The 13,824-nt window shown below is 44.2% G+C and overlaps 1 protein-coding gene across 1 annotated transcript in view; it reads left to right on the top strand.

The window, feature by feature from the left end:
* The window catches only part of LOC130474895 (sodium- and chloride-dependent betaine transporter-like), a 57,843-nt gene that overhangs the window by 42,177 nt on the left and 1,842 nt on the right, over nucleotides 1-13,824 (top strand). The window contains 2 exon segments of the mRNA XM_056846589.1: nucleotides 1,641-1,741; nucleotides 5,966-6,136. Of these exon segments, the coding sequence (XP_056702567.1) occupies nucleotides 1,641-1,741; nucleotides 5,966-6,136 (272 nt within the window).

Raw genomic sequence — 13,824 nt, 5'->3', positions numbered from 1 at the left:
CTCAGTAAATCCATTCATGTCAGGTCCCATTATTTTCTATTGCAGCCTCTTGCCTTTCAATGGATTTGCTGAAACCACTAAATGTGCTGTTTCTGCAGGTAGTGGGCTAAGAAAGCAAGCTCTAACAATGCTTCTAACTGGAAATGAACATTATTGAGAGTGCTATTCTGAGGCAATTTTCTCTTGGTCTTAACAGGTCTATTTCCCACTTAGCTAACTAAAGGACTGCTAATATGATAAGCTAAAGCTTCATCTGATAGTCCTCCCCTCCCCCGATTTCTGATCTTGCTAACTTTGCTTCATGCTATTGGCTAAACTGCTCTGATGTCACAGCAGGCATGAGCTTATATGGAAGGGGGCTGCACTTTCTGCCAGTGACAGCCACGTGATGTCACAGAAGTCAGGCAACAGGATGCTTGCACCTTTAGGATCTGTATTCCATGAGTGACATTTATTAAATTTAACTGTGTTCATTTTTGTCCAGGCTTCCTCAGCTTTTGAATGATACCTAGTTAATTCAGATCTGCTGAGTAATTTTGGAGCCTAGATATTAATGACACACACTGCGGTTGGTTTGTGATCCCCAGAGAAAATATTATCTGTCTTCAGCAGACAACAATTATGCAACAATTATGACTGATTAATCTAGAGTTCCTTCCAGTCTTCTGCAGATGTCTTCATTGTACATCAGCATCGGCCACATAATGTAGCACTTAAAATCTTGGACTAGGATATGGGGAACCCAGATTCAAATCCCTGCTTTGATATATAGTTCTCAGTGGTGTATCTGTCAGTCAAAACCGTCTCACAGCATTGCTATTAAGCTGTTCTGAGCTCATTACGGAAGTGTAAAGTCAATAAATAAGTTACAAGGTAGGGTTAGAATAATAGACTCATAGAGTTGGAAGGGACCACGAGGGTCATCTAGTCCAACCCCCTGCACAATGCAGGAAATTCACAACAACCTCCCCCACACACCCCCAGTGCCCAAAAGATGGCCAAGATGCCCTCCCTCTCATGAACAGCCCAAGTTCATAGAATCAGCATTGCTGACAGATGGACATCTAGCCTCTGCTTAAAAACCTCCAGGGAAGGAGAGCTTACCACCTCCCGAGGAAACCTGTTCCACTGAGGAACCGCTCTAACTGTTAGAAAGTTCTTCCTAATGTTTATCTGAAAACGTTTGATTTAATTTCAACCTGTTGGTTCTGGTCCGACCTTCTGGGGCAACAGAAAACAACTCCGCACCCTCCTCTATATGACAGCCCTTCAAGTACTTGAAGATGGTTAGCATATCCCGTCCTCTACAGGCTAAACATAGCCAGCTCCTCCAGCCTTTCCTCATAGGACTTGGTCTCCAGACCCCAATCTGGAAACTCAGTTTCAAATCCCTGCTTTGATATATAGTTCTCAGTGGTGTATCTGTCAGTCAAATCCGTCTCACAGCATTGCTGTTAAGCTGCTGTGAGTTCTTTAGGGGAGTGTAAAGTCAATAAATAAGTTACAAGGTAGGGTTATGACTATCTGGAATGTTTCTATACTATTTTCATCCATTAGCCTGTTTGTAAGAGGTTCGTAATATCATGGCTTTGTATTTTTTTTAAAAAAATATGTTCTTCTGTTTTTATGTGATGGTCTAGGAGCGGACCGTTTCTATGACAATATTGAGGACATGATTGGTTACCGGCCGTGGCCTGTGGTTAAACTATGCTGGCTTTATTTCACTCCTGGAGTTTGTCTGGTAAGTATACAGTGCCTTTGGGGGGGGGTCATGTTTAGGGTCGCCAACCTCCAGGTACTAGCTGGAGATCTCCCGCTATTACAATTGATCTCCAGCCGATAGAGATCAGTTCACCTGGAGAAAATGGCCGCTTTGGCAATTGGACTCTACGGCATTGAAGTCCCTCCCCTCCCCAAACCCCTCCCTTTTCAGGGACCCAAAAACCTCCTGCCAGTGGCGAAGTGGGACCTGGCAAACCTAGTCATGTTTCAGGTTAATCAAGATAACTCTGAGTTGGAATGGGGAGGGGAAAGGAAGCTCCCATTAGAATTGATCTTGCTCTGAGTAGTGGAGGCTGCCATTTTTTTACTAACATCACTGTCGTTCACAATGCACGAAATTCACAACTACCTCCCCTCTACTCTCCAAGTGACCCCTGCTCCATGCCCAGAAGATGGCAAAAAATACTCCGGGATCTCTAGCCAATCAGGCCTGGAGGAAAATTGCTCCCTGATCCCAAAGTGGCAATCAGCATTTTCCTGGGCATATGAAAAAGGGCCACAAGAGCCAAACACTGACGCAACCCTTCCTGCCCTCCCTCTCATGATCGGCCTAAGTTCACAGAATCAGCATTGCTGTCAGATGGCCATCTAGCCTCTGCTTAAAAACCTCCAAAGAAGGCGAGCCCACCACCTCCCGAGGAAGCCAGTTCCACTGAGGAACCGCTCTGTTAGAAAGTTCTTCCTAATGTTTAGCTGAAAACCTTTGATTTAATTTCAACCCGTTGGTTCTGGTCCGAATTTCTGGGGCAACAGAAAACAACTCTGCACCATCCTCAATAGGACAGCCCTTTAAGTACTTGAAGATGGTTATCATATCACCTCTCAGTCTTCTCCTCACCAGGCTAACTCCTCTCCAGAGAAGCTTCAGTGTCAAACCAGACAAGAAACAGCATTTGTGAAAGCCCTTGATCTGGACTGGGACGATTGTAACACTTTTTGGGGGGTGCTGTTTTCCTATCCTTCAGTGAGTCCCTTCAGAGCTGATTTTTACCCCATTGGGGAAAACATACAGACTACCTCTCTGTATGTTCCCGCACTGGGGCTACAGCACCTCTGTGTGGCTATTTGAAGATGAAAAAATGGTTAATAACCACTCCAGATCAGGACCAGGACCCCACAACTGCGTGGCAGTGCTTTTATACTAATAAAACAAACAAACAAACAAACAAACACAATTATATTTCCAGGTAGTCTTACTTGCCCATGATTGCTAATCTTGCTACAATTTGTGCAGGTTAGTAGTTAAAGATCCATTTCCATGTGCAGTTAGTCTCGCAGGCTCCAAAATCGGCTTGGAGTCATTTCCTGGTGGGTAGAATCCGGTTATTATAGCATTGCGGTGGGAAAAAAAGGCGCAATTGGCCCAGATGGGATCAACAAACCAAAAAGGAGTAGCTTAAGGTTTGCTTTCATGTAACACTTTAACAATTAGCCGGCGTTTTCTTGTTGAATCAAAGACATGCAAATAAGTTGCCTACTGAAATCTGAGACAGACATTTGCCCTGTGGGCGATTTTCTGCAGGGATGAAAGCATCAAAGGGGAGGAAGAAACCGAGTCTTTGCAACAGGGTTGGTCTAATGTTTGGAATCAAAGTTAATCCCATGCAACAATATTTATAAAATCCCATCGGAACATTACTTGCGCACTTCACCCCTTGGAAGACCTAGATAGAAAAGAGAGGAAGGCTGAAAAATTGTGTGCTGCAGGAACAAGCATATCTGTCTGTTAACCAGTAATTTGGATCTCCAAGAAGGGGGAATTATATTGACTTGCAACTTGAAATTTAAGACAACTGTAACAGCAATGAGAAACAGAAGTCAGGGGGCTTTCATCTTTCTCTGTCACCATAGTTTCCCTTAAGGTGACAAGAAGTGGAAAAAAGATAGTGTGCAATGTAATATCATCTATCAAAACTGATAAAAGGAAATATTACTTTACACAACACATAGATAAATTGTGGAACTCCCTGCCCCAGAATGTGGTGATGGCTGCCAACTTGGAAGGTTTTAAGAGGGGAGTGGACATGTTCATGGAAGAGAGGGGTGTTCGTGGCTACTAGTAAAAATGGATACTAGTCATGATGCACACCTACTCTCTCTAGGATCAGAGGAGCATGCCTATTATATTAGGTACTGTGGAACACAGGCAGGACAATGCTGCTGCAGTCATCTTGTTTGGGGGCTTCCTGGAGGCACCTGGTTGGCCACTGTGTGAACAGACTGCTGGACTTACGGGCCTTGATCTGATCCAGCAGGGCTTTTCTTATGTTCTTATAGTCTCAGCTGAAGGTATAGTTCTTCCTGCTGCACTAGGATACAACTAGACAAGCGCACATGGATCAGATGTCTGATCTCCCATCCTTTAAAAAAAATCTATATGGCTGATTTAAATATGAAGCTACTGAGGCAAAAGATCCACATGACTTCACACTCGCATAGCTTCCAATGTGGTGTAGTAATTAAGTGTGTCGCTCTAGTATCTGGGAGACCCGGGTTTGAATCTCACTCGTGCCATGGAAGCTCACTGGGTGACCTTGGGCCAGTCACACTCTTTCAGCCTAACCTACCTCACAGGGTAGTTGTGAGGATAAAATGGAGAAGAGGTGAATGATGTGAGCTTCTTTGGTTCCCCATTGGGGAGAAAGCTGGGGTGCAAATGAATCAAATAAGCACATAAACAGCTTTGCATTTAAACTAGCTTGGAAAACAGCTATGCGTGCTAAGATAGCATGCTGTGGACTGGTTCATAGACAGATGTACTGGCATATTAAAGGAAGCCGGCATAGACGCTCTGCATAGGTAGCCATGTGGGTTAAATGAAAAGCCATATGAGTGTAAAGTCATACCAGGAAGTTCTTTTTGCTTTGCTAGCATCGTGTTTCAGTTGTCCCTTAATAACAGCTGAGTAGGTGGGGAATTGAATGGGGACTCTGGTGCTGGGGAAGAGAGAGAGTTTAACTTTCCCCTCCCCGTTTTCTTGCTGTACATTGTGCATGCATGCGCGCGCACACACACACACACACAGAGTTGCTATTTGCCCCGATAGGAAAGCATTGTATGTTCTTGTATCAGGGCAAATAGCAATACTGGGGAAGTGGGATTTATATTACCGATGACCATGGGGAAAGTTAAGAAGAAGAGTTGGTTTTTATATGCCGACTTTCTCTACCACTTAAGGGAGACTCAAACTGGCTTACAATCACCTTCCCTTCCCCTCCCCACAACAGACACCATGTGAGGTAGGTGGGGTTGAGAGCTCTAAGAGAGCTGCAACTTGCTCAAGGTCACGCAGCTGCCTTCGTGTGGAGGAGCAGGGAAATAAATCCAGTTCACCAGATTAGCCTCCTCTGCTCATGTGGAGGACTGGAGTGGGGAATCAAACCCGGTTCTCCAGATCAGACTCCACCACTCCAAACCACCGCTCTTAACCACTACGCCATGCTGGCTCTCAATTCCTGCCTCCTTAATAGAAAATTGATAGGAAATCTGATTATGGGCCTCCAGTGTCTTGTCTTGTTTGGCCGTAACATCCAGGTGTATAAGATTCTTGTGAAATGGTCATAATCATTTGTGCAGAATTCAGCCTGGATTTTCTCAGAGATTCTCTGGTGTGAAATAGCTTGGCCTGAGACTGCAACCTAGCATCAAATTATATGCGATGAGGGGATCCTCATGTACTCATACATGCCTTCCTGTTCACTTTACAAATGGGGAGGGGGTATCTGTTTTCCTTAACAAAGACAGTCCATGGATGAGGGGTGCTAAACTCTGTCCTCCCCCCTTTACCTCACTGTGTTATGTTGCTTTAAGGGTTTTTCTTCTGGCCGATAGAGATCAGTTCACCTGGAGAAAATGGCCGCTTGGGCAATTGGACTCTATAGCATTGAAGTCCCTCCCCTCTCCAAACCCTGCCCTTCTCAGGCTCTGCCCCAAAAGTCTCCAGGTATTTCCCAACTCAGAGCTGTCAACCCAAACCTGGGCTGATCCTGCTTAGCTTCCGAGATCTGAGGAGATCGGGCCAGCCCGGGCTATCCAGGTCAGGCAGCAGTTGTGGTAAGAGGTCCTGCATAAAAGAGATTACATTTATTCAGTTCCATCTGCTTCTCATGAATTCTCTGTCTGTCACCGTTTCTAATTTATCACTTATCATATCTGCCATTCTGTCTGCTTTTATCTTTGTCAGGCAACCTTCCTGTTCTCGCTCATTAGATACACACCACTCAAATATAACAACGTCTATGAGTACCCCACATGGGGCATCACTGTGGGATGGCTGATGGCGCTTTCCTCTATGATCTGCATCCCCCTTTATGTTGTGTACAGCTTGCTGAAAACCAAGGGATCACTAAAACAGGTAAAACAAACAAAAACAGAACGAAAAAGCATTGCATCTGCAAGCCACAGAGTCTAGATTGGTTATTGAGTAAGGCTTTCCATTGGTTCCCAGAAGAATAAATGTGTGGGTTTGGTGAGTTTCTTTCATTGCTGAGGTGCAGGATCATTGGTCCACTCTCCATAGATGATATGTTATGAAGAACTGTTGCAAAGCATCTGTGGTGTCTTATTTTCGTGCCCTGAGTTAGGCCAGTTCCAGAGAGGTAGCTATGCTTGTCTGTTGCGACCAGGATAACAGACAGTCTTCTGGCATCACGAAAACTAATTCCTTGTGGCCTCAGCTTTCATGGTCAGATGCAGAAGCTAGGCCATTGTTCCTTTATAAAGTGCTATGGATTTCTGACACATTTCCTTTCATTTTGTTTAAAACTTTTATAGGCAGCTTTCCCATCCAAATTGGCTTCATAGTTTTGAGATGCATGGAGCACTGATTGGATGGAGGGGAAAAAATCTGACAAGGGAGAGATAAAATCCTTAATTTGCCCTAGCTGCAGGAGCTCCATGTATTTGCCTTCTAAAGAGATTACTTTTGTTGTTTGTTGTAAGAGTTTTATGTATGTGTGGGTCAAGCATGAGGCCATTCTTATTGCACTTGGATCTTGGGTTCTGGGGAAATGACAGGGATGTCAGACTCATTTGCTACAAGAGCCAAATAGGACATAAATGTCACTTAGTTGGGCCAGGTCATGTATACCATAACATTTAAGGTCAGGTACCAGAGATACAATAGAAGACACTGGCACAGCCAACTAATATTATTTTTACTATAATTTTTACTTAAAATACAAACATGCTTATCACAATAACACTCTTACAATGTTTTATTTTATTTAACAGTCTTTGATCATTGACACCTTGGGGTTGTGGGGGGGAAGTGGCTACCTCATTTGGTGAGCTGGCTGAGGGCTCGCCAGCCCAGATTGAAACTGGAGGTGTGGGGGAGGGGGGCTGCCTCGGCTGGCTCACGGGCCAGATAAGAGCTGTCAAGGGGCCAGATCCGGCCCGCAGGCCATATGTTTGACACCCCTGGTTTATATATTTCGAGAAGGCTAAAACATAGCCATAGTTGCTGGGCTTTGCCTGGCAACTGGCAGGATCTTGGAGAATGGGGACATGGGGGGGTCGCCGGTGTTGCATTTGCCATAATATCATAGAATCATAGAGTTGGAAGGGACCACCAGGATCATCTAGTCCAACCACCTGCGCAATGCAGGAGATTCACAACTACCTTCCCCCACACCCCCAGTGACCCCTACTCCATGCCCAGAAGATGGCCCAGATGCCCTCCCTCTCATCATCTGCCTAAGGTCATAGAATCAGCATTGCTGACAGATGGCCACCTAGCCTCTGCTTAAAAATCTCCAGGGAAGGAGAGCTTACCACCTCCCGAGGAAGCCTGTTCCACTGAGGAACCACTGTAACTGTTAGAAAAATCTTCCTAATTTTTAGACAGAAACTCTTGTTCCAGGGAAAACCAGAAGTGACATCGGGTTGCTCTAGGAATCGCCTAAACGCTATTGTAAAACCATAGAGTTTCCATGGGTCCCTAGAGCTATGTGATGTCACTTCTGGGTTTCCCCTGGAAGTGATGTAACACTGCATGTGATATTGGTGTTTTTTGTTTTAAATTCAGCAAGAGGCCTTCCGCCATAGCAGGAGGACTGGCACCCCTAACCTTTAGACCTGCGTCTCCTGGGACATGTGTGTCTTGGTGAAGTAATTCAAGTGGCAGTGACACAGCTGAGGGATCTCACACTAGCACTGGAGAGGATGAACTTTGCAGAGGGTGCCCTTCCCAGCGTTGTGACTTCTGGGAAGGTGATGCTGTGCCCACCAGGCCCTTGTTTGCTGACTAGGGATTGTAACATAATGAAAAATGACAGGGTAGATGTCGGCACTGATTTAATGTCCACCTCAGGTGCATAACAAGTCGTGAGGCAAAGCCCCAGTCAGAGAAGAGAGAGAGAGAAGAAAAGGAACGAGAGCCTGGAGCTAAAGGGGAGGCAAAGGGCACCCCAGACGCAAAAATAAAACACAGCAGGAAGTGAGGGGAAATAGATTTACGTTTGCAACTTCTAGTTCGGCCTTGTCACAGCTACATTGTGTAGAGAAGCACACTTTGTGTGTGTGTGTGTGTGTCACCCACTTAAAGGGAAGCCCTGAGACGAATGTGAGGCTACAGATTGTAGAGCCCCTGACAGGGGATGAATCGCTTGTGCAGTTTTGGCTTCCGTGGCCCTCTTTTGAGAGTGGAGTAGGGTTGCCAGGTCCCTCTTCACCACCGGCGGGAGGTTTTTGAGCGGCGCCGGAGGAGGGCGGGGTTTGGGGAGAGGAGGAGCTTCAATGCCATAGAGTCCAATGGCCAAAGCGGCCATTTTCTCCAGGGGAACTGGTCTCTATTGGCTGGAGATGAGTTGTAATAGCAAGAGATCTCCAGCTTTTACCTGGAGGTTGGCAACCCTAGAGAAAAAGGTGATTTCTAGAGGCAACCTGGATCTACCACGATGGTTCTGGTGAGACTTGGTAGATCAGGGCTCCACCATCCTAAGCTGACCAAGTTGAAGCACTGCCTCCATGTCACAAGATATCTCTTATTGTAAAATCGAAAGAATATCCGAAGCTATAAATCAGGTTTGAATTTACTAGTTTGGAGTCATTAGTAGTTATTTTGTTCAATTATTCATTATAATATTATGTATTATTTATACAAATCCATCTATCTAGGGCATTCTTGTCCTGCCCTTACTCAGGTTGGTATACATGAGCTATCAATATGCATGGTGCTTGACAGCTCAAAATCACTGCCTGGATGAGTGTACAGTCTTTAAAAGAAATTAATTTTCTCTCTGTCATTTGTTCACTGTGTTATACTTCCCTATAAAGATCTCCAGCTTTGTGAGCTGGAGGGGGCGGAGAAATTCTGTTTTTTTATTTATTTGATCCAGAAACTGTATATCCTGGTTTTCTGTTCAAGGATGCATTACAGATATCGGAAGCGCATTCACCTGACAAGAGAATCATGCTTAAAGCATAATGTTATTGAAATAGCTATAAAAACAACAGTGATAATAAGAGCAAGGTTTGAGTCCTGTAGTACCTTAAAGACCAACACAATTTCCAAGGTATATGTTGGAAATACAACAAAAGAAGCTTTAACTCTAAAAAGCTTATGCCCTGGAAATCTTGTTAGTCTTTAAGGTACTACTGGACTCCAATCATGCTCTTCTACTGCAAACAGACATGGCTACCCACCTGGTAATAAGAGTAGTAGTAGAGAGTTAAAACCTTAAAGAAGCAGCGTGCATAGTGGTTACAGTGGATGTAGCTGGATTGTTAAAATCTGTGACTACAACATGAATAAACATGATCTTTGGAGCGGTGGACTCTGATCTGGAGAACCGGGTTTGATTCCCCACTCCTCTACGTGAGCAGTGGAGGCTAATCTGGTGAACTGGATTTGTTTCCTCACTCCTACACATGAAGCCAGCTGGGTGACCTTGGGCTAGTCACACTCTCTCAGCCCCACCTACCTCACAGGGTGTCTGTTGTGGGGAGGGGAAGGGAAGGTGATTGTAAGTTGATTTGATTCTTCCTTAAGTGGTGGAGAAAGTTGGCATATAAAAACCAACCTTCTTCTTCTTGATCTTTGATAGCGGATTTTTATGATGTTATATCCCCTTGAGTGCAGCTTTCTGGGGGAGGGAGGGAGGGATAAAAATAAATAAATATATTATTATTTATTACTATGACCAGGCAATCATGGGTTCAGTTCCTCACTAATCCATGAAGCTCATTTAGGGTTGCCAATCTCCAGGTGGTGACTGGAGATTTCCTGGGATTATAGTTGATCTTCAGGCGACAGAGATCAGCTCCCCTGGAGAAAATGGCTGATTTGGAAGGTGGACTTTATAGCATTATACCCCACTGATAGGATTGCCAGCTCAGGGAAATACCTGGAGATTTGGGGGATGGAGCCTGAGGAGGGTGGGGTTTGGGGAGGGACTTCAGTGCCATAGAGTCCAGTTGCCAAAGTGGCCATTTTTCTCCAGAGGAACTGATCTTTGTCACCTAGAAATCAGCTGTAATAGCGGGAGACCTTCAGCCACCACCTGGAGGTTGGCAACCCTACCCATTGAAGTCCCGTTTCCCAAACCCTGTCCTCCTCAGGCTCCACCCCCAAAATCTCCAGGTATTTCCCAACACGGAGCTGGCAACCCCAAGCTCAATGGGTGACTTTGGACCTGTCACATGTTCTCATTCTGTCTCTGTCTGCACCTAAGCTACTTCACAGGGTTGTTGTGAGAATAAAATGGGAGAGAACCATGCATGCTACCCTGAACTCCTGGGAGAAAGAGAGGAATAAAAATAGAAGAGTTGAGCATAAAAGATAAAAATCTATAACACAGCAGTTTATAAAATGATCAGTTGCCCTGCTTTCTGCAGTGCTGAGGCTGCACTATAGAGATGGCATTATCAATTAAATTTATGAGTAATTCTTTTGCTTGCAGCACTCACAGGGTTTTCCAATCAATAAAAACAAAGTTTAAAACAATAAGTTAAATTAAACAAAAAAGGAAATAAAATTATAAGTTAAGAAGAAGAGAAGAGCCAAACCATGTACACCCGAGTGGTTTGTTTCAGTTTATTGCTTCAGCCGAAGGCTCTGACAAGCATCACAGAATATACTTGAGATAATGGGCTAAATAATCCAAAATAAAACAGTTATGCTGCAAATAAAAGTCACAATTAAACCTAAGAAATCCAGTTTGGACCAGAGCAATCTTGCATAATAGTTGAAGCTGTTAGGAGAAAATACCAGTGTTAATAAAAATTAATGTAGAACAGCCTGAGAACAAAAAAGGCATTGTTTGCAAATAAATGGACTGAATTCCACCCGAAGAAATCCAAGCCTTTAGGGACCCAAGGCCAGGAAGGTTCAGCTGACATCTGCTTTGCCCTTTAACCCAAACGTAATTGCTGGTGTCTTATAACAAGAAAAATTGTTTTCTTCCGCCACCCAAGTCTCTTGAAAATAAAACAATTAGTCCTTAAAACCAGAAGCAGACCACAGTCTTATTCCCATGACAAACAAGGACAAAGACCTAGATACTAGCGGCTTTCACACGTCAGACAGGGTTGCCATCTCTGGGTTAGAAAATACCTGGAGATTTTGGGGGGTGGAGTCTGAGGAGGGTGGGGTTTGGAGAGAGTAGGGACTTCAATATCATCGAGTCCAGTTGCCAAAGTGGCCATTTTCTCCAGCTGAACTGATCTTTATCGGCTGGAGATAAGTTGTAATAGCCGGAGATCTAACTGACAATCTTGACTCATTAGGGGCCACAAGGTAAAGAAAGTTCAGCATTAGGAAGTCATAGGATTTGAGAAACTCTAACAGAAGGAAAATAAGCAGGTGGACACTCTGCTGAAGGATCTTTCTGTCAAATATAGGGTTGCCAACTTTCAGGTACTAGCTGGAGATCTCATGCTATTACAACTGATCTCCAGCCGATAGAGATCAGTTCACCTGGAGAAAATGGCCGCTTTGGCAATTGGACTCTGTGGCATTTAAGTCCCTCTCCTCCCCAAGCCCCATCCTCCTCAGGCTCCGCCGCAAAAACCTCCCACCAGTGGCGAAGAGGGACCTGGCAACCCTAGTCAAATACTCCATAAAGTATGCATGGTTTTAGAATTCGTAGAAGAGACTTCCATATTAACTTTGCCCATCCTACCTTTGCATACATCTTATCCAAATTTACATCCCTCAGTAAGAGAGTGGACACATACTTTGTAATATCATATTTAAAGAAGCTGTAATTTCTGGTTCTGAAATTTTTTTTTGCAATAATTGCTTTATAAATGGTTCACGAGTGAATTGCTCCCAGAAATTGTTTGATGGAAAACCTTGAATAAAGAACAGATTAAGACACATTATGTCCTCGTCGCAGGCAGTCTACAAGGACAGAGAGCCACAGAATAAGTCAGAATGAAGAGCTAAGAGTGATTTGCCTTGCTCAGCTTGCGTGAATGACAAGATGCGGAGAGAAAAGGGCAGTGGCTAACTGACTGCCTAGTTTCCACAAGAAGCCAGTAACCAGAAATGCCAGTATCTGATGTCCCACTACATCCCCTCGGGGGATGAGCCATGAGCCAGTGGTAGAGCATCTTACTTGGCCTGCAGAAGGTCCCAGGTTCAATCCCTGGCATCTCCAGTTAAAAGGATCAGGTAGTTGGTGATGTGAAAGACCTCTGCCTGAGACCCCAGTTAGAGCTACTGCCAGTCTGAGGAGACAATACTGACTTTGATAAACAAAAAGTCTGATTCCGTATAAGGCAGCTTCGTGTGTGTCCATGTGTGAACTAAATCTATGGCAGGGTTGTTCATATTTCACTTTTGCGTGGGTGCAGATCGCCATGCTAAACATAATCTCTGGTTTAGCACCCCAGCTATCTTTTAAAAAGCAAATCACTACCCTTGTTTTTGTAGAAATACATCTGAAAACATGCAGAGATGTTTGAAATTGTGTTGGTTGTTAACCTGAAAAGAATTTACCACTTACAGAACTAAAAAAAGGAAGGCAGATAAATCAATATCTTAACATTTGCTCATAACATGAGACACCGTTGGGTAAGGAGAGTATCTTGTTTCTCTGATGACAGATATTGGGGGACCAGGCCAGCCTGGTGATCTGGAAACCTGTTTCCAAGCTTGTCTGCAAATGTATGAGAAAATAACATCATAATCTCATATTCTCCAGATGCTGCATTCCATGCCTGACGGCAGCTTCTCTGATTCTACTGCAAATTGATGGGTGTGGGAGATGTACATCATTCTTTCCAATAACTAAAATTCATGGTTGAGTATCTGTCATTGGAGAGATGTGATCTGAAGAAGGCAGTGTTGCGTTCAGTCAGGAGAGCTGGCCAGAGAGGAAGATGGGCAAATTGGCCTGCCCACGACCCCTAAGACCATGCAGAATTCAGAAGGGGGCAGATTTGGGCAGTGTGTGTGGAAATTTCCAGATTCGTCCATCTTGAAAATTCATCCATCTTGAAATAACTTTTGAGGGCCCCCAACTTGTCATACATAATTGCAGTAGAGTTCAAGAGGGAAATGGTTAGAGAATCTTTGGAATAAAACATTCCATGGAGGTCTTTTCTAGTGTCTGAAGGAGACTGATGGGATAACAAGATTATACCTAGGTTAACCCTTTCCCTGTCTAGAATTATTGGATTTGGCTGCTCTGGTTATATAAACTAGGGATCGGCTCTGAAGATTTTTTTGGGACTGGTGATGTCATAAACCAGAGCGCCTTCTGGCTCTGCCTGTAACAAGTGGAAATAAATAAATAAATAAATAAATAAATAAATAAATAAATAAATAAATAAATAAATGTGTCAGCGGTCCCACCTCAAAATTTGCTGGTGTACTATGCAATGTGCTTGGTTGCCAGGTTCATGTCCTTACTGTGTGTGTTATGTGCCATCACGTCACTTCTGACTTAGGTCGACCCTATGAATTAATCACCTCCAAAACGTCCTATCGTTAACAAACTCACATTGCAAACTAAGGGCTGTGGCTTCCTTGCTGGAGTCATAAGAACGTAAGAAAGGCCCTGCTGGATCAGACTAAGGACCATCAAGTCCAGC

This window comes from Euleptes europaea, chromosome 3 (assembly GCF_029931775.1).
Source record: "Euleptes europaea isolate rEulEur1 chromosome 3, rEulEur1.hap1, whole genome shotgun sequence".
Classification (NCBI taxonomy): domain Eukaryota; kingdom Metazoa; phylum Chordata; class Lepidosauria; order Squamata; family Sphaerodactylidae; genus Euleptes; species Euleptes europaea.
Note: the sequence above shows the minus strand (reverse complement) of the source record. Positions and strands in the feature narration are given on the sequence as shown.